This window comes from Apus apus, chromosome 2 (genome assembly GCF_020740795.1).
Source record: "Apus apus isolate bApuApu2 chromosome 2, bApuApu2.pri.cur, whole genome shotgun sequence".
Lineage (NCBI taxonomy): Eukaryota > Metazoa > Chordata > Aves > Apodiformes > Apodidae > Apus > Apus apus.
Window position 1 is genome coordinate 30,914,877 of NC_067283.1, and position 25,341 is coordinate 30,940,217.

The window sequence follows — 25,341 nt, forward strand, 5'->3', positions numbered from 1 at the left end:
CCAGATGTTTCACTTCTGCTTTCAACTCTTCATCTTTGAAACATGTCTCTTTTAAACAGCACTGGAGTGATATGCTTTAATATCATGGCAAGTTTAAATAAAAACAAAGTAGAAGAAACAGTTGCAATTTTCCTTTCAGTATATACTCTGAATTCACTCCAGAGGCACAAATACTAGTGGCCTGCCCTCAAAAAGTTAAGTTTATGAAGAACGTGAAAAGCTGAAAATCAAATCTTAGCAATTTAAAAAACCTTGATAAATATGTCTCTGTTTCACTGTTAAATATTTCAAGAGCTAGAACAACATTTGAAGTGACAATACAGATGCAGATGCTTTTTAAATCAAAATCACTAGAAGTTCAGAAATAGCTGTATTGCAAAGCAGATGCCCACATCACCTGGTCAACTGAAGACAGAATCAATCACTTGTCTGAATAAAGTTCTGGTGAATTAACAAAAAGGATGCACAGCTTAAAGCTCCAAATGTGATCAATGACTCTAAATGGTTACAACTAAACACATAACATCTGTTTTTGAAGGGAAATATATTTCAACTTTTGGGCTAAAGAGCAGAGAGCATGGTAACAGCAGCAAATACAGAATATAGAACTGAAAAAAGAAATAAAAAGGAATGAGACCACAAAAAATCACAGATGTCTGACAGAAAGTAACTTGCAACAAACACACTGTGTCTAGTTTTAAAATCTTATTTCCTAGCCATACAAATACATTTACCTGTTACAAAGCCAGTATATTTTTAGCTCCATATGTCTTCAGATACTTTGTCAATCGTAAAACATTTAAAACAACTTGCAAGTAAGTTGCTTTAAAGTGCTATACAGATGTTTAACATAAGTTCACTATCTCTGTTTAATGCAATCATTGCACTAATGAATTCTCTAAGATGCCCTTGACAGTGCAAAACACTCTTACCTTCCGTGCAAAATCTCCCTTCCCTTTGCTGTAGGCTTTATTCTCCAGGAAGTCATACACATAATGCGCTAAAGCTGGAGAAGCTTTCATCATTTCAGGATTTAATAAGAGCTGAGAAAAATAATTTTTAGAAGGTGCTTTTTAAATAAATAATGAAGAAGATCACATAATTCAGTTTAGTAATAGCTTACCATGCACAAAGATGCTACATCTTGCAATGTATTTTTTAATTCATTTTCTAAATTTTATTCCAACATTACACTATTCTCAAGATGGAAACATGATGCTTCTTGGTACTTTCCATAATTTTAATTAGCATGTTATTTATAGCATCTCACAGAAAAAACCACACCTTTATGACCACTCAAACTACTCCAGGGAACAAACTAAAGAGCTGTGATTGGAAAAAACATTGCTATTAAACGTGAGGCACATATCTCGCACAAAGACAAAATATATTGGCACTCAGAACAATCAGATTTCACAGAGTTTTATTTATCTTCATTATTTATTGTTAACATGTCCATTGAGTTACTTGGCATATTAGTGCTAAACGACCTGGATGTCCCTATGAAGTAAGACAACTGAATTCCTTTAGTTGGGCTGATACAGGCTCTATCTGAATGGGGCTGTGTGGTTTGCTACGCCACCAGAGCGGGTGTCATGCCAATCCTTTCACAACAGCACAAGAGAAAGTAACCACAAAACATGAGTGTAATGGAAGAAAGTTAAGTGGCATACAGCTCAAAACCAACACAGCTGAATCCTCATCAGCTCAGAGAAGCTGGAAGAGAACCAGCTGAGGACAAAAGAGAACAGCAAAGTAATGTCAGACTTACTAGATATCAAGTTCTACAGTATCCTATTTAGGATTGTACACCACTTATAACACAGCTTTAAAAAAAAACAAATACAAAAAAAAGCCAACAACAACACAAAAATCACCACCAACAAAAAAGTATGCTAGCAAATTTTCTATCTTAGAAAAAGAATTCCGACCTAGAACAAAACCAAAAAAACACAACAGCTTACCTGCAAATATGCATTTAAATCTTTTTTCCTCTTTTCCAAAAATTCTCTATCCATATTGTTAAATGTCTTTTTGCCAGGAAGTTTCAGTATATTTCCAAGGTTTTCAAACTAGAAAAAAGATATGATTTTTTTTTGTTGTTTTCTAGAGTGACAAATCCTCATATAAGCTCAGAAATGACAGGGGTTCATTATATTCATCTATTCTTACCTACCATGTAACACCTGACACAAAAATCAGCATCAAACCCAGAATTCAGATTCTTTGGAGAAGCAAAAATGAAAGGTAGACTGTCCAGACCAATGCATAAAAAAATTCTCAGGAGACTGTTGAGGGCAAAATTAAATTTTTGAAAACACAATACTCACTTTTGAAATCCAGACTAAGAGAGTGTATAAATTATTCTCATTATCACATCCAGTCAAAAAAGTTTAGGCTCAATATTTATTATTTTTTGTGCAGAAGTTAGTATGGTTACGACACTACACCAAGAGATGTAGCAAGTCTTCTAAACCACATTTCCCTTCCTCTCCTGATCAAACCTACCAAAGAAATGATGAAGTTTTTAACCCTGGAGTGGACAGTAACACCCAGCGTACACAAAGGTTATCATACCATGTTTGATACACCATCGCCTATGCCTTTTCTCTGGGTAGTGACTGTGATTGTCACTGGCTTCCACTGTTCAACTTCTTTTTGCAAAGACGTCACTTAACTTTGGAAGGTCACAAAGCTTTTTATTTGGATTATTTGTATCTAAACTGAAGCAATGTAAGCAAAAAACATCCTCTACTTTAAATCTAGATATCTACCTCACATGATATTTATTACATTACTGACTAAAGAAACTGCTGTGTATCTATTCCGTACTTTAAGGAGAAAAGCTATATAGATACCATACTTGAGTTTCATTCTAGATCAAGTATCTATTTTATCTGAAAAATAAACGATGATCCCCATCCTTCCTGTTAATTTTAAATAAAATATTATAATCTTTGCCCTTAACATGTCAATAAAAATGCCTCAGAGAAACACACAAGTAGAATGTTCAGTGTATCAGTGACATTCCTGTGTGCACAAAATCAGTAGCAATGTCTGTTTTATTGTCAAAACCAAGCAAAATTATTGGGAGTTTCCAAGAGGCTTTGAGGAAGCACAGAAATTTCTTTACTTTTTGTAACCTTAAGTGTTGGAGGATAAATTTCTATTTTCTGTAAATTTAAAGAACTCAGATTAAGCAACAAGACATTTCTGTGCATTCACATTTTATACATTTTTGCTTCTGCCACTTTTTTTTCCTAGTAATGTACTGGTAAGATAGTTTTAAATGACTGCCCCATATCAGCAGAACATTAACTCAATATAAGGTCAGGGAACCCATTCTTGTTTCAATAGGTCAGGGATTCTTCAAAACAGAAAATCAATTTTCAAAAAATTAAGTACAAAAATTGGTATTTCAAATTTATTTACAGCACACTAAGATAATAAGAAATTCAAAAGAAAGTCAGACTTTGTCGAAAATCAATATAAATATTCAACACGTTTGCCTTTTTAGTAAAGCCTTTTCCATTTTTACTGCCATCATGACTTTACAACGCTAACCTACCTGCACAGAATTTGTTCTCTATGCTTCTATTAATAAAAAAGTAAAAAATTTAAAAATGTAATCCAACACTTCTGACTAGTTCAAAGGTTATGCGGTCAAATTGGTATCCTCCAAAGGGTTGGTTTAAAAGCATTTCCCCCTCCACTTTTCAAAGCACTACATTTTTTACACTTTTTCATGACAGCAGGTTCTACTGTGTACCAGTTGGTGAATTACAAGTCTTTGTTTTTTCTTCTTTCATTTTAGGAGGCTAAGAGTACAGCAATAAACGGCAGACTGTCTAGCAACCACAGAACTGCCAACAGGTGTCCCGTTTGAGACCTCACTGATCCTTAACAATTCCTTTAAAACCTAAATACCTACTTCCCAAGCTCCATTTTATGTCTTAATCTCTGTAACAAATATAACAAATGAAATACGCCACCATTTGAGATCAATAGCACTTCACACAAACATTAAGTAAAATTAAGCAAAGCAAGGAGAATAGCTTTCAAAGTTCCATTTTGTCACAGCAATTATATTCATCATGTACTAAACTATATAAACATGCACCTGTATATACTGCTCAGCCCAAATAAATTATTATATAAATGGTAAAATTGTATATTTCAATGGAAAATACCATAGTGCTGTAACTCCACATCTTAACTCACTTTGAGAAAATTAATACTCATCCCATACCACTGCACAGAAAAAGCACCTTTCAAAGAAGCCTTAAAAGACTTTTATGAGATTAATTACCTGCTCAGTGATCCTCATGTGGAAGTCATGGAAGTCACTGTAGCGTCGATATGTCTTCCATGTCTCTTCACTGTTTGGATTTCTCCGATGGACTGTGATAGCATACAGTGCATATGTCTTGCCGTGGTCATTACACACTCCTGCCACAGCATATGGGTCATAGTCAGCATAGACTAGTAGTTTAAAAACAAAATAAAAAAGGAACAAACAGAAAGAAGGAAGACGAAAGGACACAAATGTGAAGTGAAGAAATGTCTGGAATGACAGACTTGAGAGACAAAAAATGGACATGCAAGCAGAAGAGTAAGCCATCCTTTTATTCAAAGCACTGTATAAGCCATACTCTCCAGAAACTTTATGTAAACTTGAATAGAGAGATTAAGCAGCCTTGAAGTTAGAGAAGTTTCACTGACATGCAAAACAAAGAACAGAAAAGCTTTCAACTTTTAAGAACAGATCTTTAAAAAAATAATTTTAACGCAAAGAACTCAAGATAAAGGTGAAAGACAATTGTGAAACCAGAAAATTCCAATCTGCAAAGCACTCCAATTACATTGCAAAAATCTGTCCATCAAAAAAACTGTAAATACAAGACAGTGCTAGCAAGCTGTAAGCATTTGGTTTTGTTATTAACATCAGCAGTTATCTGTAAGATAAATAACATCCCCCCACTATTTAAGTCAATAGAAACTATATATATATACACGCATATGTACATAATCCCTATGTGTGTATACATATATATAATGTATTCAGTGTGTGTACACACACGCACACAGATTTTATTGATAAGTCAATTTATAAATGCAAAGAACACTGATAGCTATCTTAAATAGAAGGAAACAACCTTTTGTTCTTCATTGAATACAGCTCCCTTGGACATTATTCCATCACAGAATCCTCCCAGGACAGAGTTGGTTTCAAACACTTTGATTTAATCTACTGAGTAACTGCACACTGTTTAAATTGGTAACGTGTGGTATCTCTAAGTATTGAATACCCAGTAACCAGAATTTTCCATTGGCTAGGTGAAAATAGTTTTAAATGAAGGTCTGTGGATTTTTCAACGCACTCACGCCAAAAAATACCCTTTTACTGACAAATCATGAGCTCCAACTCCTTTTGTACTTCCAGCCTTGACTGCTCTCAAGTATAATGCCATGATCCAAGCAACCAGGGAGCACCTCTAGGATAAGGGGCAGCTGCTGACAATGTAAGAATGACTTGCAAGAGAGGTACACACTGGGCACTCTCTTCTTTGCCATCTACCCTCTAGAAGAAGAATGTTGAGTGCTGAACCTGAAGAAAAAACACTGTGCAGTCAGGACACTGCCAGAAGAGTGTTCAGAGAATGGAGTTAGGAAACCCTGGCGTCATGAACGTTGAACATCCCTATTCTCTCACCTCAGGCTGACCACTCTGCTGTGTAGCCACCATACCATATCTCAGGGGCACTGCTAAGCAGCATCTTTAGGAGTAGCACTTCTGGATGGGCGAGTTTCTTCAGAAGTGTACTGGTTTGGGCTGGGATACAGTTCTCATAGTAGTTCTCATTTTCTTCATAGTAGTTGGTATGGGGCTATTTTTTGGATTTGTGCTGGAAATAGCTTTAGTAATACAGTGATATTCTTCTTATTGCTGAGCAGCGATTACACACAGTCAAGGCCTTTTCTGCTTCTCACATCACCTCAGCAACAAGTAGGCTAAGGGACAGGATGGCTGACCCCAACTGACAAGAGGAATATTCCACACTGTATGATGTCATGCTCAGCATATAAAGCTGAGGGAAGAGGAAGGCAGGGGTGGACATTTGGAGTGATGGCATTTGTCTTAATAATTGATTAATTGATAAGTGATGGAGCCTGACTTTCCTGAGGATGGCTGAACACATGCCTGTCAATGGGGAGCAATTAATTAATTTGTTGCTTTGCTTGCATAACTGGCTTTTGCTTCACCTATTAAACTGTCTTTATCTCAACATGCGAGTTTCCTCCCTTCTTCTTCCAATTCTTTTCCCCATCCCACTCTGTGAGGGGACTGAGCGAGCAGCTGTGTGGCACTTAGTTGCCAGCTGAGGTTAAACCATGACAAAAAGATGACCAAAAATGCCACCATTGTAAAGACTGAAATTACTACCTTAAATTAAGCTAGGTCAATAAGCAAGCACAGAACAAAAATTATAAGAGAAGTAACCAGTCAAGATTTATAATCATGTGACCAAAAAAAAAAAAAAAAAAAGACGGCTTTCGGAATTTGTTTTTTTAAATAATTGCTAAAATATTACATTTTTACAATATTACATTTAATGAATGATTCTCCAGAGATAAGAAAAATAAATACTATAAACAACAAAAATTAAGTAACATTTTAAGTATAGATATATACTCTATAACCCGTAGCACCAGTTCTGTAAGGATTTCCATTACAAGGACTTCATGGCAAATATGAATTTGAATGTTTTATGAGGTTAAAAAATGAAAGGATTAAGATTTCAAGGGCCTGTAACAAAAAGCTCAAAATAAATGGTGGAAAACAAGTAAGCAGCCATGAAAAGTGATTCACTTACCAGTGTCTGAGATGTATGCATGGAGTTGAACTGTGTCATCAGAAGGGACATTTGAAAGGTCATCTAAGGACTGTATGGTTGGGGAGAGAGAGGGAAATAGAATAAATGGACAAGAGAGAATAAGACCACAGATACATCATTTGAGAGACGCCTTTTGATTAATCTATTTAGTTTTCAAACTTTAAGTTCATTACACTGATAGAATAGCTTAATACACTGTAACAATGGAAATAAGCCTTTGTGTTACCTGGTTACTAAAGCCTTTCTTTTACACAGAACCTTTTATTTCATAGAATCATAGAATCGTAGAGGTTGGAAGGGACCTCGAAAGATCATCTAGTCCAACCCCCCCGCCAGAGCAGGGTCACCTAGAGTGCATCACACAGGAAGGCGTCCAGGCTGGTCTTGAATGTCTCCAGAGAAGGAGACTCCACAACCTCTCTGGGCAGCCTGTTCCAGTGCTCTGTCACTCTCACAGTAAAAAAATGTTTTCTGATATTCACCTTAAACCTCCTATGCTCCAATTTGTATCCATTACTCCTTGTCCTATCACTGGTCATCACTGAAAAAAGCTTAACTCCATCTTCTTGACACTCACCCTTTACGTATTTGTAAACACTGATGAGGTCACCCCTCAGTCTCCTTTTCTCCAAACTAAAGAGACCCAGCTCCCTCAGCCTTTCCTCATAAGGGAGATGTTCCACTCCCTTAATCATCTTTGTGGCTCTGCGCTGGACTCTTTCAAGCACTTCCCTGTCCTTCTTGAACAGAGGGGCCCAGAACTGGACACAATACTCCAGACGCGGCCTCACCAATGCAGCATAGAGGGGGAGGAGAACCTCTCTTGACCTACTAACCACACCCCTTCTAATGCACCCCAGGATGCCATTGGCCCTCTTAGCCACAAGGGCACATTGCTGGCTCATGGTCATCCTCCTGTCTACTAGGACCCCCAGATCCCTTTCACCCACACTGCTCTCCAGCAGGTCAGCCCCCAACCTGTACTGGTACATGGCATTTTTCTTCCCCAAATGCAAAACTCTACACTTGCCCTTGTTAAACTTCATCAGGTTTTTCCACGCCCAAGTCTCCAGCCTGTCTAAGTCTCTCTGAATGGCAGCACAGCCTTCTGGTGTGTCAGCCACTCCTCCCAGCTTGGTGTCATCGGCAAACTTGCTGAGGGTACATTCTGCACCCTCATCCAGGTCGTTGATGAAGATGTTGAACAACACCGGTCCCAGTACCGACCCCTGAGGGACTCCACCAGTCACAGGCCTCCAACTAGATTCTGCCCCATTGACTACAACTCTCTGACTTCTTCCTTTCAACCAGTTCTTGATCCACCTCACTGCCTGATCATCAAACCCATACTTGATCAACTTATCTACAAGGATGCTGTGGGAGACGGTGTCAAATGCTTTACTGAAATCAAGATAGACCACATCCACCGCTCTACCATCATCTATCCACCTAGTAATTTCCTCATAGAAGGCTATGAAGTTAGTCAAACATGACTTACCCTTGGTAAAACCATGTTGACTGCTCTTGATGACCCCCATCTCCTTGATATGTCTAGAGATAGTGCCAAGGACAAGGACAATTTCCCTACCAGCTTACACAGCTCTGTGATCACTCTAACATATATGACACTTTCATGGGATATCTCAACTCTAATAAAAATACAGCTACAAATAGTATTTTACTGAGCATCAAATGAACCCCAAAAAAATCTTAACTGTGGAAATACAGATGTTGTATAACAAATAATTTGGTTTATCTTTATACCATTCTGTTTTCTTTCAACTTACTTAAAGCACTACACAAAAGTTACAGCACACTTATTGCTTGAGTAATTTCTATGCTGAATGTAAAAAACAAGCACTTTTCTAAGAAATGCTTTCCCTCAATAAAAAATAAACAAGTACACCCTCAGCTAGCTAAGGCCCTGTCTCCCTGTTCAGTAATTACTGGTGTCCAAAGAAGCCTAATGGGTCTTTTAGAGAAGCTTTACTGTTACTTAAAATTAATACATTTGACTACTAAGCTTTAACATAACAAAGCTCTGCAAGATTGCTGGGTGAAATACTTGAATACACAACTGAAATAAACAGAGGATGGCCCACTACACCTGTGATCCTAATCTTCAATTACCAGTTAAAAACAAAGAGATTAAGCTACTTCAATAGAATTTATAGGCACTGGGATTCCAAATATTTTATATATTTTACCCTCAAGTTCTGTCATTCTTCAAAGATATACATTCAGAATGAATATGTACTCATCGGGTATCTTTTATAATTTAACCAAGCCATTTTAACAGTGAGTTACTATAAAAGGTTACCTAGAATGGGACCTACTGGGCAGAAGTGCCATACTTGTGTTAAACCTAAAACCATCAATAAAGTTTCTAACCTTCTCTGCTTCCTTAAACATAAACCAATCTTACATGATTACAATCAAAAATCATGTAAAATCAAATCCATTCAAATAAAGTCTGCAAGAGTCTATAAATATTGTAGTATGGTTTTATAACCCTAAACTATGTCCTACTAGGTTAATACAGATTAATGTGTCAAGTTAGAAGGCAGAAATTAAAAAGATACTTCCACAAAATATTTTTTGTAAAATAACTTCTCCTCAAAATAGTTTTGAGCCTCTCATCCAAAGAATCTTACAATACATTCTTACAGTTAAAGTATAAACTGCAGGCGATGTATTTTATGACGGAAACTTTAGGAAACTCTCAACTGCTGTGGCATGGCACTGTACAGCAACAATTGATGCAAGTAAATTAAATGGTTGAAACTTGAACAGGTAATAACAACAGAAAGTTTGTATTAAATATAATAGAATCATATAATGTATTAGGCTGGAAGAGACCTCTTAAAGGTCATGTAGTCCAACCACCCTACAATAAGCAGGGACATCTCCAACTAGACACGATCACTCAGAGCCCCATACGGTCTAGTATCATTCACGTTAGGTATATTCGAAGGAACACAAATTAATTAAAAAGCGAAAATACCACACCATAACCCAATCTGGTTTAATACCTTGTCATTAGGTAGAAGTACAGAAATTCCCAGACCTTTGAAGTAACCTTTCCAAGGTCTATTTTTCTTCATGTAATTGACTAACATAAGGGAGCTAAACTATGTGTACAGAAATTTACTCTTGACATGGAATCCAGCCAGGAAAAACTAACCTACTAGTCTTCAAACACCTGTAAAAGCACTGAAAACACTTGCCATCCCTGAACAATATGGACTACAGAAAGGAGTTCTTTTTTCTTATTTCTGCTCTAGAATATTCTTCACTCTCTATAAAACTACTAAATGTTGCATTCTGCAAATATACTTTTCACAAGAACAACAAAAATCTAGACTTGGAAACGTTCCATGCAAATATCTCTCTGTAGTGCAACAGTGCTTAATAAAGATTTTTAGACTTTCTAGCTCAGTTTGGACAAGCCACATGAAAGCAAGCTGTGGATAAAAACTAGCCAAAAGAGCTAGTTTTAGAGTCACTGCAATGACAAATCCTCATCCATAAAATACAATTCTGGTGTGTCAGAGTATTCTTAGAAAAAATTCTGAGAGATATTTGAAGTATATTTTTAAGATATTAGTCAATTAACATAACCTCTTGTGAAACCTTAGCAGCATTGTATGTAAACTTAAAAATATGGTTAAATTAAGGGGTTTTTTCTGCATCTAACAGGAGTTTGTGGAAATGGCATCAGCTGAACTCCTCCCCTTTTCTTTGTATTTCAAATTGTAAACAAGATGAAAACAACAGGAAAAAAGCCCCAACTTAAAAAACAAACAACTAAACCTCAAACAAAACCTAAACAAACCCCACAAACAACTCCCCACAGGGTAACAAGTTTACTTTTATGTAAAATGCATTCATCTACAAAATAAAATCTATTCCGCTGTGGCAAGCATGTTCTAATGTGCTGGAACTCCTAAGGAGATACAGCATCTTCCAAGAATGAATCAGAAGGGCCTGTTAACCACAGAACCACGAAACTGCATGCAGATTGCAAACCCTTCTAAGACTAAAAGATTTGGAAAAATATTCTTGTATGCACAATTGAATCTTGCATACGTATCTTGTGGCTCAGCTACATAGAGTCTGAAGAAACACGTTAAGAAAGAGGGGAGGAAGTGATTTTTTTCCTTATTTTTCCTTTTTAAATAACTGTGATTTGGTTTTCTGTTGAAAACATTTTTCAACCTAGTAAGATCTATGTGAAACAGATTATTTGGAAAAAGTCTGGTAGACATACACACTGATCTCCATCCATATGCAACCATTAATTCACACAGAAGTATATTTCAAATACTTAGGTACATTCATGCAACAAAGAAAAGGTTCTGGCAAAGTCAGCATTGCTGTCAAGAATTGCTTAAAAAAATAAAACCAAGAATTGAACTTGGTTAAATTAGAAAACAAAGATCCAGATTTTGAATAGATAAACTCCAGATACTTCTGTTTCCCAATCAAGTCCTAACTCAAAGAAATAAAACAATCAACCTGTAAAAATTTAATTACAGGCTTCACTTTACAGTGTAGTTGAACTTCACAATCTTGGTTTCAAAGGATTTGTTTTCACCTATTATTACCTAACTCCAAATTTATGTCCATTTAAAAAAACAAATAGGGATAAGAAAGTATGCTTTGCATAATTTAGCTATAGATTATTACGGTTTCTGTGAGAAACAATGCAACATTTCATTAAACACAGAGGAAAGTACAAAAGGGAGAGTTTTATTTTACAGATTGATACCTTATATGTGTTTTCAATTTGATTGAAGAACTCTTTCAGAAATTAGGCTGTAATAAAGTAAAATCTCTAACATATACTTTAAACTGCTTTATAACACTTTTACTACTGTTGCTGAGAAAAAATGATAATAATCATAAATAAAAATAATAAGCAATTACCAGATTTATGCTGCCAGTAGGAGACCCATTAAAAGATTCTAGGAGCAGTGCAGAAGGAAGAAGGAAAAAAACAGGTTAGAACATTTTCTTCAATGTATGTCCACCCACAAGAAATAAAAACGCAAAAAAAACCATTATGGAAAATAACGGACAAGGGTGGCATTGGGAAAAATGTTGCCCTCAACGTACTTCAAGTGTCCAATAAAGACACCTAAGGGAAAATGTGTGCAAGTTCACACAGTTATAGATATGAAATAAACACTCCAGAGAACATTACTTTTTAAGCTTATATCACCACATGAAATTGCTTCATTAAGGAGTTAGTTTAATAGTTAAAATTATTTCCATTACACTTGCATGAGACAAATTATTTTAATTGCTTTAAAAAGCCACATCTCCTATGTATTCAATTTTTATTTGCAGATGAATAACAGTTAACTAATAAAACAACTGAACATACTGAAGAACCTCAAATATTTTTAAATAGAAGTGAGAATTAAGGAGTCGTATTTATTTTACTGACACACTTGTTACCAAGACTTGACAAAAAACTTGTAAGAGATTAATGAAGTTACTATAGAAAAAAAAAAAACCTATGTGACTCCTGAAACGATTTACAAAAAAAGCACAAGGAGGAAACTTTAACTTAAAAACCATAGAATCAGAGATACTATAGGAACTTTTTGATTTCTCAAGAACAGTGCAGATAATTTTCTCATTTTCATTTTCAAGCAGAAAAAAGAATAGTCCAAGGATGTCCCCCTTACGGATACACAGCTCACCTCCTTCACCATCATCTGATCCTCTGAAACTAGGATCCTTCAGCATATCCAGCTCAGCTAACATACGCACATACAACACATTCTGTTTGAATGAAGGGTAGAATCTTTCATCTCGAAGCATCAGCTCATAGACCTTATTGAAATAAAAATGCCAACCTTAGCAACACTTATTTTTTTAATTAATCAGAAAGAATTTAATGAATTCTACTTGACCAACATGTAACTGCATTCTATTATGGGTCTCTAGGTTTCCTTTAAAATTCTAATGTAAGTTTGTGGAATTTCAATTCCAGCTTCCTCTTAACAGAAAGGTTATGAGAACTAATTGTGCTGTAATTAAAATACAGTCTCAGAAAGTATCTAAATACTGAGACACACATCTCTAGGGGAAAAAAGCAGCACATAAACTGTAATTGTTTCCTTCCTCTCCTCTTAACCCTACCGATTGCACTACAAACATATTTGGTTTTTACCCATTTCATAATAGGCTCTAAGAGTCCTTTATTGATTAACTTACAAGCACAGAACTGTAATTCCTTAGGTGGATAGATGAGAAGAAGGAAAGGAAGGAAGCAAAAACAACAGCTACTATTTTCCTGAAAATGTCCATTTCAGCCAAGACAGTATAACCTCAGAAAGGTTTAAACACAGATGTATCTATACGTAGTGGAACTAATTCCATAAAGTTTGGATATTCATGTCAACTCCAGAATATTTCAATGACAATTATTTTTTTCATTAAACACTTTGTACAAGCACTATTGTTGGGTAAGAATACAAAACAATTTTCATGCAGGTCTGAGAAAGTTCTTTTCTTTTGTAACACATAAGAAACTTACACTCTTTAGTGGAAATCACATGCAAGGCCCTTGTAACCTACTTTGGACAATGAAGATTTCACAGGGTGTTTTTATTTGTCTTAAATGTGGGCCTCAAGTACAACAGAGTGATTCTAAGTTCTACAACTCATATCACTGAATATGAGAATTGAGTGATAAAGACTACATATGCAGGTAGTAAAAAGACTGGTTTATCTTCAGTACTTGCTGTTTCAGAGACCTACACTGTGCAGGCTTGCAGAAACAGAACAGTGAAATTAACTTCTGGAAAGAGATGAAGAATTTTTATAGTAACATGCTTACATGCACCTTTGAAAAAGAGCTAAACTGTGCAAAAACTGTACCACAGTTATTTTGTACAGGCACAATTTCTTAAATTGGTGCATAAACATAAATAATAATCCTATAACTCTAGAACGTGCTTTATAATTAATTTTATACAGGACACCTACAGTTTTTCTGTCCATTGCTTTGAAAACCATGGGCTATGTATGGCTAAGCAGAAATTGGCAATTTAGAGTATTATTTTTACAGAATAGGAAAATGGCAAAACAGGTTTTAGGCTTTGGATATTTGAGTTCCGTCCTCCGTTTTTAATGGTTGTAGTGACATTTAATATTCTGTAGCCTTAACAGTTCCTATGAAACACAGGATGAAAGAGTATACCTTTCTCTGAATGTCATCAAAGATTTCGGGTGTTGGATCCCCATGGTTCAATGTTTCTGCCAGTTTTGCTACTAAGTTGTCATCAATATTAACTCTTGGAGATGCCTGTCACAGAGATCTAAATCAGCTTTTGTACCATGAAAATAAGTAATATTTTCATAAATAAAATTCAATAAAATTCCGCAATATTCTAGGCAAACAAGACTTCTTTTTGATGAGTATTTCTAGCTCTGTCTAGAACACACAACAGAAGGCAGATCCCGTTCTCCTCCCAAAATTAAGTTCAGAGTATGTATTAAAACACAAAAGTTCCAGGACTAAATGCTATGAATAATCTCAAGAACAATTTATGCACATTATTTTTAAGCAATATCTAAACCAGATTCACTCAGACTTAAAAACATCTTATTTATTTATGACTAAAAATATTTAGATTCAGAAATTAAGAACAAGCCAGTAAAAAAGTAAATGGATGAATTTCTGAAGTATTTGAGGAAGAGGTAACAGTTTGTCAACTCTGCCAATTTCTGGGGAGATTATCAGTAGCTGTAATCATGGCAACTTTTTATGCAGACTCTATCACAGCTACCAGCACACTAACTGTATCAGCCATCAGATTCCCAGTCACCCCTCGATATGACATACTTAATTTCACTGCCCATTAAGTATTTTTAGATGGGCCTGACTTTACACGTTTTCCCTACTTTCGGTAACAAAGACAGGGAGCTAGCAATGAACCAGACCCAGAAGAGCTCACTTGATCTACTAAGCACAGCTAAGAGGCTGAGTTTATTGGATTTGGAATAGCTCTAGTATTGGGTGGCTTCTGACTTCAAACTGGTGAACCATCACTCAGCTCAAAAATCAGAGCAAACTGCACATTCTAAAGTCCACCATGACAAGAGACTACAGAGGTAAAAAAACCAAACTGAAATAAATGATGCAGAAAGAGAAGTATCACAAGAGATTTGAAGGATAATTTATTAAGAGAAGCTTTTGAGCAGGTTGAGAGGTGATTTTTACGCATACAAAAAATTCAGAACAAAGCTGCTTTGGTTTACACAATCTGACATGTGTCTTCTTTAACAGAATATTCTATTATTACAAGACTATTGAAGCATTCAAGACTAGCCTACAGAAAGATAGGCAACAGTGATATTAGACCAATTTGTGCAGACAACTACAGAGATGCACAGAAAGTTATTTCATTTGAAAACCCAACCTTAATCCAAGCTTGCACAAACATTGGGTTGCATCTTTTCAAAATGATTTCTTTGTGGGGCAGGGGGGAAGGAAGAGAAAGAGGAAAGGACAGTACACACAGAGGGACAGAATTTCTCATTGTCTTCGCATTTTCTCTAGTTTCTCTCTACTCCAGAAATTCAGCTTCTGAGGAAAACAGGAGCAGTTGAATTTGACAGGATAGTGCCAGTATGAGCCTTTTTACATGGAGAGGATAAAAAAAATACTTTTTTTTTAAGAAAAGAAGACATTTTCTTACTGCTTCACAAGGAGAGTAATAGCTTAAAAGTCACCCTGTCAACATGTGCTACATCACATCCTTTTCATATTAATGTAGCCATAACTACCAAACAAGTATCTGCACGAAAAATAATTTCCAAACAATGCAGAAAGAAGTTATTCCTACCTTTTCTGATAAATATTGCTCATAAACTCCAAACGCAGCTGCTCTTAATAGACCTTTGGTTTGATTAGTCTGATGTTTTCCATCTTTCTGCTTGCTTTGAAGTACCTCCAGCTGTTGCTGTGCTGTAACCCTGTATCCTTCCACTGTCATCCAGAAAAACAGATGTGCTTGGCCACCAGTCTGCTGCATGTAATCTACAGAAAAAAGCCACCACACAACCACAGTTATTGTTGTGCATCTTGAAATAAGAATTCTCTGTGATGTTAACTGTGTATGGAACTCCAGGATCTGGTTATACTGGAATATTTGTCATCTAGAGTAAAAAACATATTTAGTTCTCAGAAGACACCTACATTTAGCAATTTCAAGTGCACAGTCCTGTACATTAGCATATTCTTTATAAATAAAAAAGATCAGACAAATTAATACTTACCCATAAAAAATTGTAGTGCAACATTGTCTACCAGAATATGGTCCAGAGGGACTGTGCAAAGTTTTCCAAAGTTTGCTGCCAGTTTCACAGTATCTATTTCCTGTAAGACACAGTTCAGTGTATTCATAGGGATTTATTTTTTACATTAACATTTAAAATTTCTATGCACCACAAAGCAGATGTAATAAAAAATAGATAACATCACAGATAATAAAGCAGCCTCTCAGTGGCTAGTTATTTTCACAACCACTAATAAATAAAGATCTAGATCATAAGGTCATGTTCTCACAACTATTTGCCTTCAACAGTGATGGTTTCTGCTGGGAAGATGGCTTTTAACACTGCCATTTATGTAATACTATACAGGTCAAATTAACCCTAAATCCCTCACCAAGTGTGACAGTAGTATGAAAATGAATTAATAAGATTAACTAATTTCAGGAATTGATAGCATGCAGGTCACCACAACTTCAAATTCATCTCTGCCCAACTATCTTCTGTTAATATGACACTTTTTGGTATTAACAGCAATGCTTCCAGACCTAGCTGCAGAATATTTAAACATTCTACGAGTCAATATGCACAAGACTACATTATCCAAAAAATCGTGTGAAGCTTTAGAAATTCTCTCCATATGTAAACTGCAAATAGAAGACTAACTTCAGTTGCATAATGTATTCCTATAAATGCATACTTCAATTTGTGTTTGAAAATGTAAGAATTAAAAAGCTAGATCGAACTAATAAGCCATTTGCAGCTTCACTCTTTTGGAACAGAAAAAATTTGAAACTACTTACTTTTCCTGACTGCAACCTCTGAATTCTTGAATCACATACTTTAATAACATATAATAAACTGTTTATTTGATTTTTTATAGTGTTGATATCTGAAAGCAAAACCAAAGAGGATTAAGCAATGCAGATGAGTAAACAAACTCTTGTTCTGAAATGGTCTAAAAACATCATACAAAAGTGACAAACAACAGCAAAACATATCAGCTTAAAACAGAGGGTTTTGGGTGTTTTTTTCAGCTTAGATACCTTACTGATACAAGTGAACAATAAGAAATACTTTCCTCATTCTCAGATTAACTGCTAACTAACTACCTAAAGTATTACTGAAATTCAGAACCACCAGTCAGGCAAGTTTCAATTCAGTGGATGTATACATACATAAACAGTTTATCCCTATTAAAAAAAGCCAAACAAAGATGCATATGGAAATTCTAGATTTAACACTACACATTTAATCTATTTTTTAAATAACAAAGTATTATATACTATGCTCTATCAGAGTTTTCCTTTCTAAATTTTTGGAACATTCTTCAGAGATCATGCTGCCAAATGCATTCCATATTTTGTAAAACAGTACAGCACTAACCATCTCCTGCTGTATCTAGAGATCGAAGATATTGCAGTTCTTCACTTGCTTTATCTTTCACTGCTTCCAACTCTCCTATATTATCACTTAATTTAATAATATTCATAAAGGCCTCATAGTTACAGTTGGAATCACGAATCTGAAACAGAAATTTTGAAGTGTGAATAATGCAAAACAGGTAAATGTACATGACACAATTTTTCATTAGTTATTTTCATTCAGCACTGCAAAGCAGCATTTTGAAAACACTTTGATGCCTCTAAACCTTCCCCTTGATGCTAAAATTTTACATGGACCAAGAGCAAGGAAGCACGCACACAATCAACGCTTATTTCACAACACCATTTTTTTTTAATCAGGAGTTAAAGACACAGTCTGTCAGCCTCCCTAATGAAGAACTTAAACCAAATCAACCTTTTTCTGCTCTTAGCCATCTCATTAGCTAAGCAGGCAGAAACTGGTGAGACCACAGAGAAGGTTTCAGCTTTGCCAAGGTCACCTGTGAGCCTAGTGTACCCAACATAATGGCTTCTTAAGATACCAAATTACAAAAAGAATCAAAACATTCTACAAAGTAAGTATAATCAAGGAGGACAGGGGAGGGAAAAATTACTATGCTCTCTGAAATTCTAACTCAGATACCCTTGTAAATACTATTTACAATACTTCAATGCATACTATTTTCACAGTATTGGCATAGGGTGAACCTGCTCTGGGGACTCAAAGGAATTTGTGTGAGCATAGATGCCTGCTGTGCTGCTGAGGTCACTGGAAACGGTGCTGTGAACACAGCATGGAGATCAGTGGAAGGCTGTCAGCTTTACAGCGGTGCATGCAGGTGCAGAGGGTTAAGTTCTAATGCTGTCTTTACCATCTGAAGCCAAAAAAGGTTCCCTCACTCACATCTTTCACAAATGCTCACTTTGATATGGAAATGTAATTCTTGCTCAGTATTCTGGAAAGGCACTGAAGTGAGTTGCACGGAGCAGAGAGAATGAAGACTGGATACCTTGGACCAAAGTTAATGAGAAATCTTCCTCAAAATGTGCTTTTAAAAGTAGTAATACAAGCGATACTTCACAGAATCACACAATCTTAGGGGTTGGAAGGGACCTCGAAAGATCATCTAGTCCAACCCCCCTGCCAGAGCCTGAACTTCAAATTCCAAACATTTTCTAAAAATCTGAAATTCACAGTGGAAAGAGAGAAGCTTAAACTAACTTCTAATTTTATATGGAAGCTTTATATTAGACTAAGAGAATTACTATTGAACTGCGGTGTACCTAGAAACATGGAATTAATCTTCTAATTTTCAGAATTTTTTTTTTCACTAATTTTATGTCAAAGGTTCCAAAAGGAGCTAGAACATATTTCAGTCATCTCTACTTCTGACCTGAATTTCTGCCACTATCTTAATTTCATAAGACTTGCATTAAATTTTTAAAGGCATTTAATCTTCCTTATCTTTCTGTCAGCACATTTACTTCCTCATCTCAGAAAGCAATTATGAACGTTAATATTTGGGACATAACGATCAGAAAAGAAAGCTTTATAAAACCTCAGAATTCTATCTTGGGATGCAGCCGGGGGCAGTGCTCAGTAAATAAAGAATGAGGCCAAGTTACAAATAAAGAACATGCGTAGGAGGAAAGGGGAAACGAAAATTGAAAAGCTCGGTCCATATGAGCAGCATTAAAGTCAGGTTCCTGTAGAAAAGCAGCGTGCTAACTTTTACAGGAAATAGAAATGGCTGCAGTGATGGAACCTTTGTACACATACACTTGAATTAATTTCATACAAAATAACTTACACTCTGAAATCTAAGGTATTTTCAGAGCAGTACCTGAATCCACACTGTAAGACTAAAATATATTAATAAAAGAGAACTCTGTGAAAGGAAAAAAATAAACTTGATTTATGACCTATAAGGGAAAATAAACGGTAAGAGCAAGCTTCAACTTGCTTTGCAAAAAATCATTAACATTAATTAGTGTGTATATTCTATTTTCGTTAATTTTACTATATATTACTACTTTATTAAAGTTCAGGGTTTGTTGATGGGGTTTTTTTTGGGGTTTTGGTGTTTTTTTTTTGACAAGTGCATTAGAGAGTTAGCAAAGTACAGACGTTGTCTCTTCCCATTTGGAATAATTATTCAGAATAATAATTCAGTTAAATTATTACAAGTTACCACAAATATCTCTAAAACAATTACTCTGAGATTCCTTAGGAGAAGCAACAACAACAAAAAAAAACCCAACCAAACAAACAAAACAAACAAACAAAAAAAACCACAACAATCTTACAGCTTTTCATCCTGGAGGCCTCTTAAGCTTCAAAGGACACATTATAAGAAAAGTCAAGGAAAAAAAAACAACTTTCCAGATTACCACCATAATTCCTTAACAGCTAACTAAAACTTAGCTGAGGACTCAGCTTCACACTTTGTCATACATCTGCCCTCAGTCAGACAACTCTTGCCAAATCACAACTCATAGTGTAGATAATACAGATATAGTGTGAATGGGTGTGTATATATACACACGGATGTATAAAATTAGTACAGTTTTATATTAACATTTTCTGGAAATATAGTAATTTGAAACATTATAAATCTTACCATCCATATGACATACTGATTAATATAATCAGGATCACTGAGCTGGTTTATTAATGGAAGAAGAATTCCTCGGGAGAGGATTTCCTGAAAAACAGAATATAATAAATAATTTTACACATTTATTCATAAAGCTAGTATAAGTGCAATAATTTAAAAATCACTGTGTAGAGGCTAAATAAAAAGAATCAGAAATTATTCAATAGCCACTAGACTAGCATATTGCCTTCCAACGAACACGTTAGTATCATCTCAAGAAAACCAACATCCACTTCATCATGCTTTCGAATGCTGCTAGAGGTAAAAGAAACTTTAAAAACATTCCACATGAACTGTTCTCTGCTATTGAATACTCACCAAGACTGTACTGCATTTAAGGTAACAATATTAAATTAGAGAAATTTTACAAAATACAGGAAGAGGAGTAGTTCAGATTTTAATTTTTTTCTGCCATTAAAGCAAAGATTCAGGATGGTTTTTAGAGTCCACACTTACCCTGACAAAGTATCGCATGATCTTGTTCTGGAAGTCTCCAGGAGGTAGCAATATATACAGTAAAACCTCACACAGATCCCTTAGGAATCCTAAGGGGGGAGAACAAAACCCCTCAGCACAATTTTTGTATTATGTTATTTCACATCTTATCCGATATCACAAAAACTAACAGATAAATCCTTAAAATTAAATTCAAACATACAATCATATATATTCTTATAGTCCAAGCATCACAACAAAAGCTTTCAGACTGAATATAAGCAGCATTGATGAAAACCTGAAACACATCTTGAGTCTCAAAACCAAAACAAGAGAAGGCCAAATTCCAAGAACCAAAAAACTCCCTCCAATTAATTTTCCTTATTTAACATACAAAGAGGTTTTTTCCCCACCTTAACACTTTTTCCAAAAAGATAAACTGATTTTTTTTTTTTTAATGAAGACTATGGAATAATGATAAAAAAGGCAGATTAACAAAAAGCAGTAAGAATCTGCAAAGCCACACCCTGCCTGTCACAAAGCTTATTTCTGTCTTAAAATTATTTCAGTGAAAAGAGCAATAACTACATACGTACATGTTATTATAATTATAGCATTAACATGCACAAAGAAGAAGAAATGTACATGTGTAGTAGATAATCACGCTTTGAAAATCACATGCCAAGATTTCAGTATATTTCACACAGCAAACACAACTATTAACATTTTAATTTAGTCTGCTATACTGAAATAACTTCAGAAGATAATGCTGAGAGACCTTCTTCATCTTTGGGAGAAGTGCAGACTAGATCACGGCAGACTTCTTTTTCCATTTCAACTTCAACCTCAAAGAATGTATCTACAAGTTCCTCAGCTTGGTCTATATAAAAAAAATAAAATAAAAAAAAATATATACTTTTTTGTAAATATTATAAACTTGAGAGTAAATTTCAATTACAAAATAAGACTAACTATATTTTACACATGTAAGATACCTACCTAAGTAAAATAAAAAATATTTAAATCATTACACTACCTTTCATCTGATCACCCTTCTCTGCTATTCTTTGTTGAGCTTTTCTGAAAACTCGAAGATGAGTGCCAAAGTCATCAACAAGTCGTGTAGTGAAATAAGGCTGCCAGTCTGTTTCCTTTGACCTATCAGAAAAGGAAATCCATGAAAATTAATTCTTTTATCCTGTACACAAAGAACAATAATACATTTCTACTCCTTCCTCCCTTCCAAGAACCACACTGACAGTAAACATGAAAAAGCAAAGAAATAAATCAGTCTCTTAATTGTCTGTGCACTGAAAACAAATCATATACTGCAAAACACCACCCTCACACCACATTAATATTTATGCTTGAATTACTTTAAGGTCAACATTAGTATCTGGAATAGTATTCTGATTCATGACATTATCAAATATCTGTGAAAAATATTGAGAGGCTTCAGCCTGAAACTAAAATACTACAGGGGTCTTTTGCAGTTATACTTTCTAACATTTTATAAGGCACCCAAACAAAATAATTTTAGTATGATAATACTAAATACAAAATAATTTTAGTATATGCATGAGTGCTTCACGTTTCACTTGAAGCTACAAGTGACCTCATAGTACTGACAATTGATTTCACAGCTTATATGAGAGGTAATGAGTGGGACTCTCCAACAATGCACATAGTTTACCATCAGAAAACAGACACTGTCAGATTTGCATGAAGTAATGGTGGTATGAAAAAAAGCAGAGATATTATGATGTCCATGCCTTTACTAGACAAACTGAAAAGGCACTTGTGCATTACAGGTTTAATGAAGCTAAATGTTAGTGATAGCTTTCACTCTGCACTAAGTATTCCACTACCTGAATTCTCTGACATCTACTTTGTTAAAACCCTTCTAATAACACTTCCTTTCTTGTGTTTGTTCCCTCACCTGCTCTTTCTTACCTCTAAAAGAGAGAAAAGGATAAGCAACTGTGGAAGAGACGGAAGCCTACTGCAAATCTAGCTGTGGAAATAAGCAGAGCTGCCACAAAGGGCAGTCAATCAAAACCATCGATAATCCAGATCCACCACCCGCACAATCAACAAATCATAAAAAGACACTAGGTGGCAGCCTTACATCATTCTCCCAAACGTGCAACTCAAGGGGGAAAGAAAAAAAAAAACAACCCTCAAGGGGGGGAAAAAAATACAACCCAGTGTATTCGGTCTCTTCAGAAGCTCACAGTGCACATGAAATTACAGATGATGGTACCTAATGTCTAGTACAGCTATATCCAACTACAGCCATAGATACACTAGACCATTTTTTCTTAATATTAGTAACAACTGCTGCAGGCCTGTGAAACCAATTTGATTTGTACAGAAAAACTGCAGAGGAGCGGTGGCTATTTTTGAAGACCAGCAGTACGGTAGGAAGAAAAAATTGAATTTACTATAACTTAACCTGCTTTGACACAAACCCAGTGCTTAATACTTTTCAGTGAAGTAGCTTCGCCAAATACACCAAAAGAAAAAAAAACAAACACTGAAATTGGGTATCCAGGTCCATTTAATGTAAGCACAGGATTGCTTGCTGTAATGTACAGTTTATTTAGCCTATTTTTCACTATTTCCAACACTATTTCCTAGGATTTCCATTATCGCACAATCAACAAGATTCTACTATAATGAGTTTTTCCTAGCGTTATACCACACTCTCAATCTTGACCTTTTGCACCAGAAAAGCACACTGACCTACATTTTCAAGTCAGCAGAGGGGAGGGGATAACACCACCTCTGAATTGCTAAGAAATGTATTGTATCTAGGTGATCCATAACCTGTTCTGAAGAGAAAACACATAACCATCAGCACAGTGGGATGAACACCTGAAATCGCAACTTAACAAAGAAATAGATATGAAGGCATTTGGTACCTGGTCTGAGAAATTAGCTATACTAAAAAAGATAAATAATTTCCCAGACAAGTTATTTCCCTGACTTTGTGCTACTTGATGAAGCAACAGCAGAAAAACCATGGGACAATTAATAAACTATCCATTTGTTCAGAACCAGCCCTATTTTTAAAAACGGTTCACATATGTGATGTACCAATTCACTCCCGAGATTACCATTCCTTTAAAAATACTCATTGGTCTTCCATATTGAAGAGCAATACCACTTTTAAAAGTTATTTGAGCAGATACAGATATTTGAATTAAAGGCTTTCAGATTGACTTACCTAGAAAATAGCCATGCTTTTTACATGAAACAGACCTGCGTATAAAAATGTGATGATTCATGCAACTCAATGCTCTAAGTTGCAGATGAAAAGCTATTCGGTAATTTTAGACATTAACTTCTGCCAAGAGATCACAACTACAAACATACTCTCCATTCATGCCTTAAGGAATCAGCAAAGCAGTTCTGAGATTGACCTTAAAATTTTATATGTCCTTACTGTAATATGCACTGAACTATGCCAATAGATAACATTAATCAGTTACCTACTACCACACAACCTACAGAGGTATCTGTCCCCTTGCTTAGACAGCATATTGATGTATTTACAAATAATCTTACCTGGCAGAAAACTGAACAAGTGCATACTGAAGAGCCTGCCTGATTTCCAGAAGAAATGATTCATCATCACTTAGCGTGTAATACCAATACTGCACATAGTCCCTCAGGGAAAACTGGATTACCTGAAATTGGAAAGGAAAAAATAAAGATGAACTAATAAACAAAAGACAGCAAAACGTAAAATCACTTTTGATGCCCAATAATGCAACAGCCATAATTTCAAAAGGATAACAAAGTGAACCATACTCCCCTACCACTATGGAATTGTGAGTGAAACAATACAACTCACACAATGAAACCTCTTTTTCATGTTGACTTACATGCATTCACCATGCTATGGTGAGAAACTATAATACACAGAAAACAGACTCAAATATTGCCCAATATCCTGGTCCATCCTCAATGTTTTTTCACTTACCACTCAAATACAATAAAATTTCTTAACTTCTATTTGTCTCACAATTATTTAGATATTACATAGTCCTGGTTAGAACTTACCTGTTGCAAAGGCTCATCAATTATATTTGCACCCGTCAGTCTTCTGTCAATCTTAATAGGTCTGGCTTCATGCTTCATTTCTTCTATGCACTTAAAGAGATTAGAAAATGTAACTTTGCAGGTTTTGACTGTAATTAAAAATCAGCTCTGCTGCTTATGATGTACGTGTCATTCCAGTAACAACTTCATACAACATTTTCCCCATCACTATAATGTATAGAATATATAAGATATAACCGTAAAATCACAGAATGGTTTGGGTTGGAAGGGACCATTAAAGGTCATTTAGCCCAACCCCCTGTGCAACAGGCAGGGACACCATCAATTACATCAGGCTGTTCAAAGTCCTAGTGAATATCACTTGTTACTGTTAAATTTGACAACTAGTTCTGTGGTTAGAAAACATATTGCTGAATGGCAAAAAAAAATTCTATATGCTACTGATGAGAAAGGTGAACACATATCCCCTTTCACAGTGATTGACCTGACAGCTAAGAAATCCCATGTTTTAGTCAAAACAGCTGTGAGACTAAATATAACGTAACTAGCAATCTTTGGGTTAAAGTGTCTTCTCTGCTCTGATGAGTGCGAATGTATTAGGCCAAGATT

General features: G+C 35.5%; 1 protein-coding gene across 3 annotated transcripts in view; it reads right to left on the reverse strand.

Moving 5' to 3' along the window:
* The window catches only part of SNX13 (sorting nexin 13), a 59,428-nt gene that overhangs the window by 11,511 nt on the left and 22,576 nt on the right, over positions 1–25,341 (reverse strand). For 2 of the 3 annotated variants that reach the window (XM_051609925.1, XM_051609922.1), the window contains exons 4-20: positions 24,733–24,822; positions 24,235–24,356; positions 21,701–21,822; positions 21,443–21,544; positions 20,686–20,774; positions 20,194–20,277; positions 17,574–17,712; positions 16,991–17,079; positions 16,194–16,293; positions 15,761–15,954; positions 14,113–14,217; positions 12,608–12,740; positions 11,826–11,863; positions 6,876–6,945; positions 4,310–4,482; positions 1,965–2,072; positions 933–1,043 (exon numbers count right to left, since the gene is read on the reverse strand). In XM_051609925.1, the coding sequence (XP_051465885.1) occupies positions 933–1,043; positions 1,965–2,072; positions 4,310–4,482; positions 6,876–6,945; positions 11,826–11,863; positions 12,608–12,740; positions 14,113–14,217; positions 15,761–15,954; positions 16,194–16,293; positions 16,991–17,079; positions 17,574–17,712; positions 20,194–20,277; positions 20,686–20,774; positions 21,443–21,544; positions 21,701–21,822; positions 24,235–24,356; positions 24,733–24,822 (1,869 nt within the window). The remainder of the gene's footprint in view (positions 1–932; positions 1,044–1,964; positions 2,073–4,309; positions 4,483–6,875; positions 6,946–11,825; positions 11,864–12,607; positions 12,741–14,112; positions 14,218–15,760; positions 15,955–16,193; positions 16,294–16,990; positions 17,080–17,573; positions 17,713–20,193; positions 20,278–20,685; positions 20,775–21,442; positions 21,545–21,700; positions 21,823–24,234; positions 24,357–24,732; positions 24,823–25,341) is intronic. The other variant, XM_051609923.1, reaches the window with a different exon arrangement.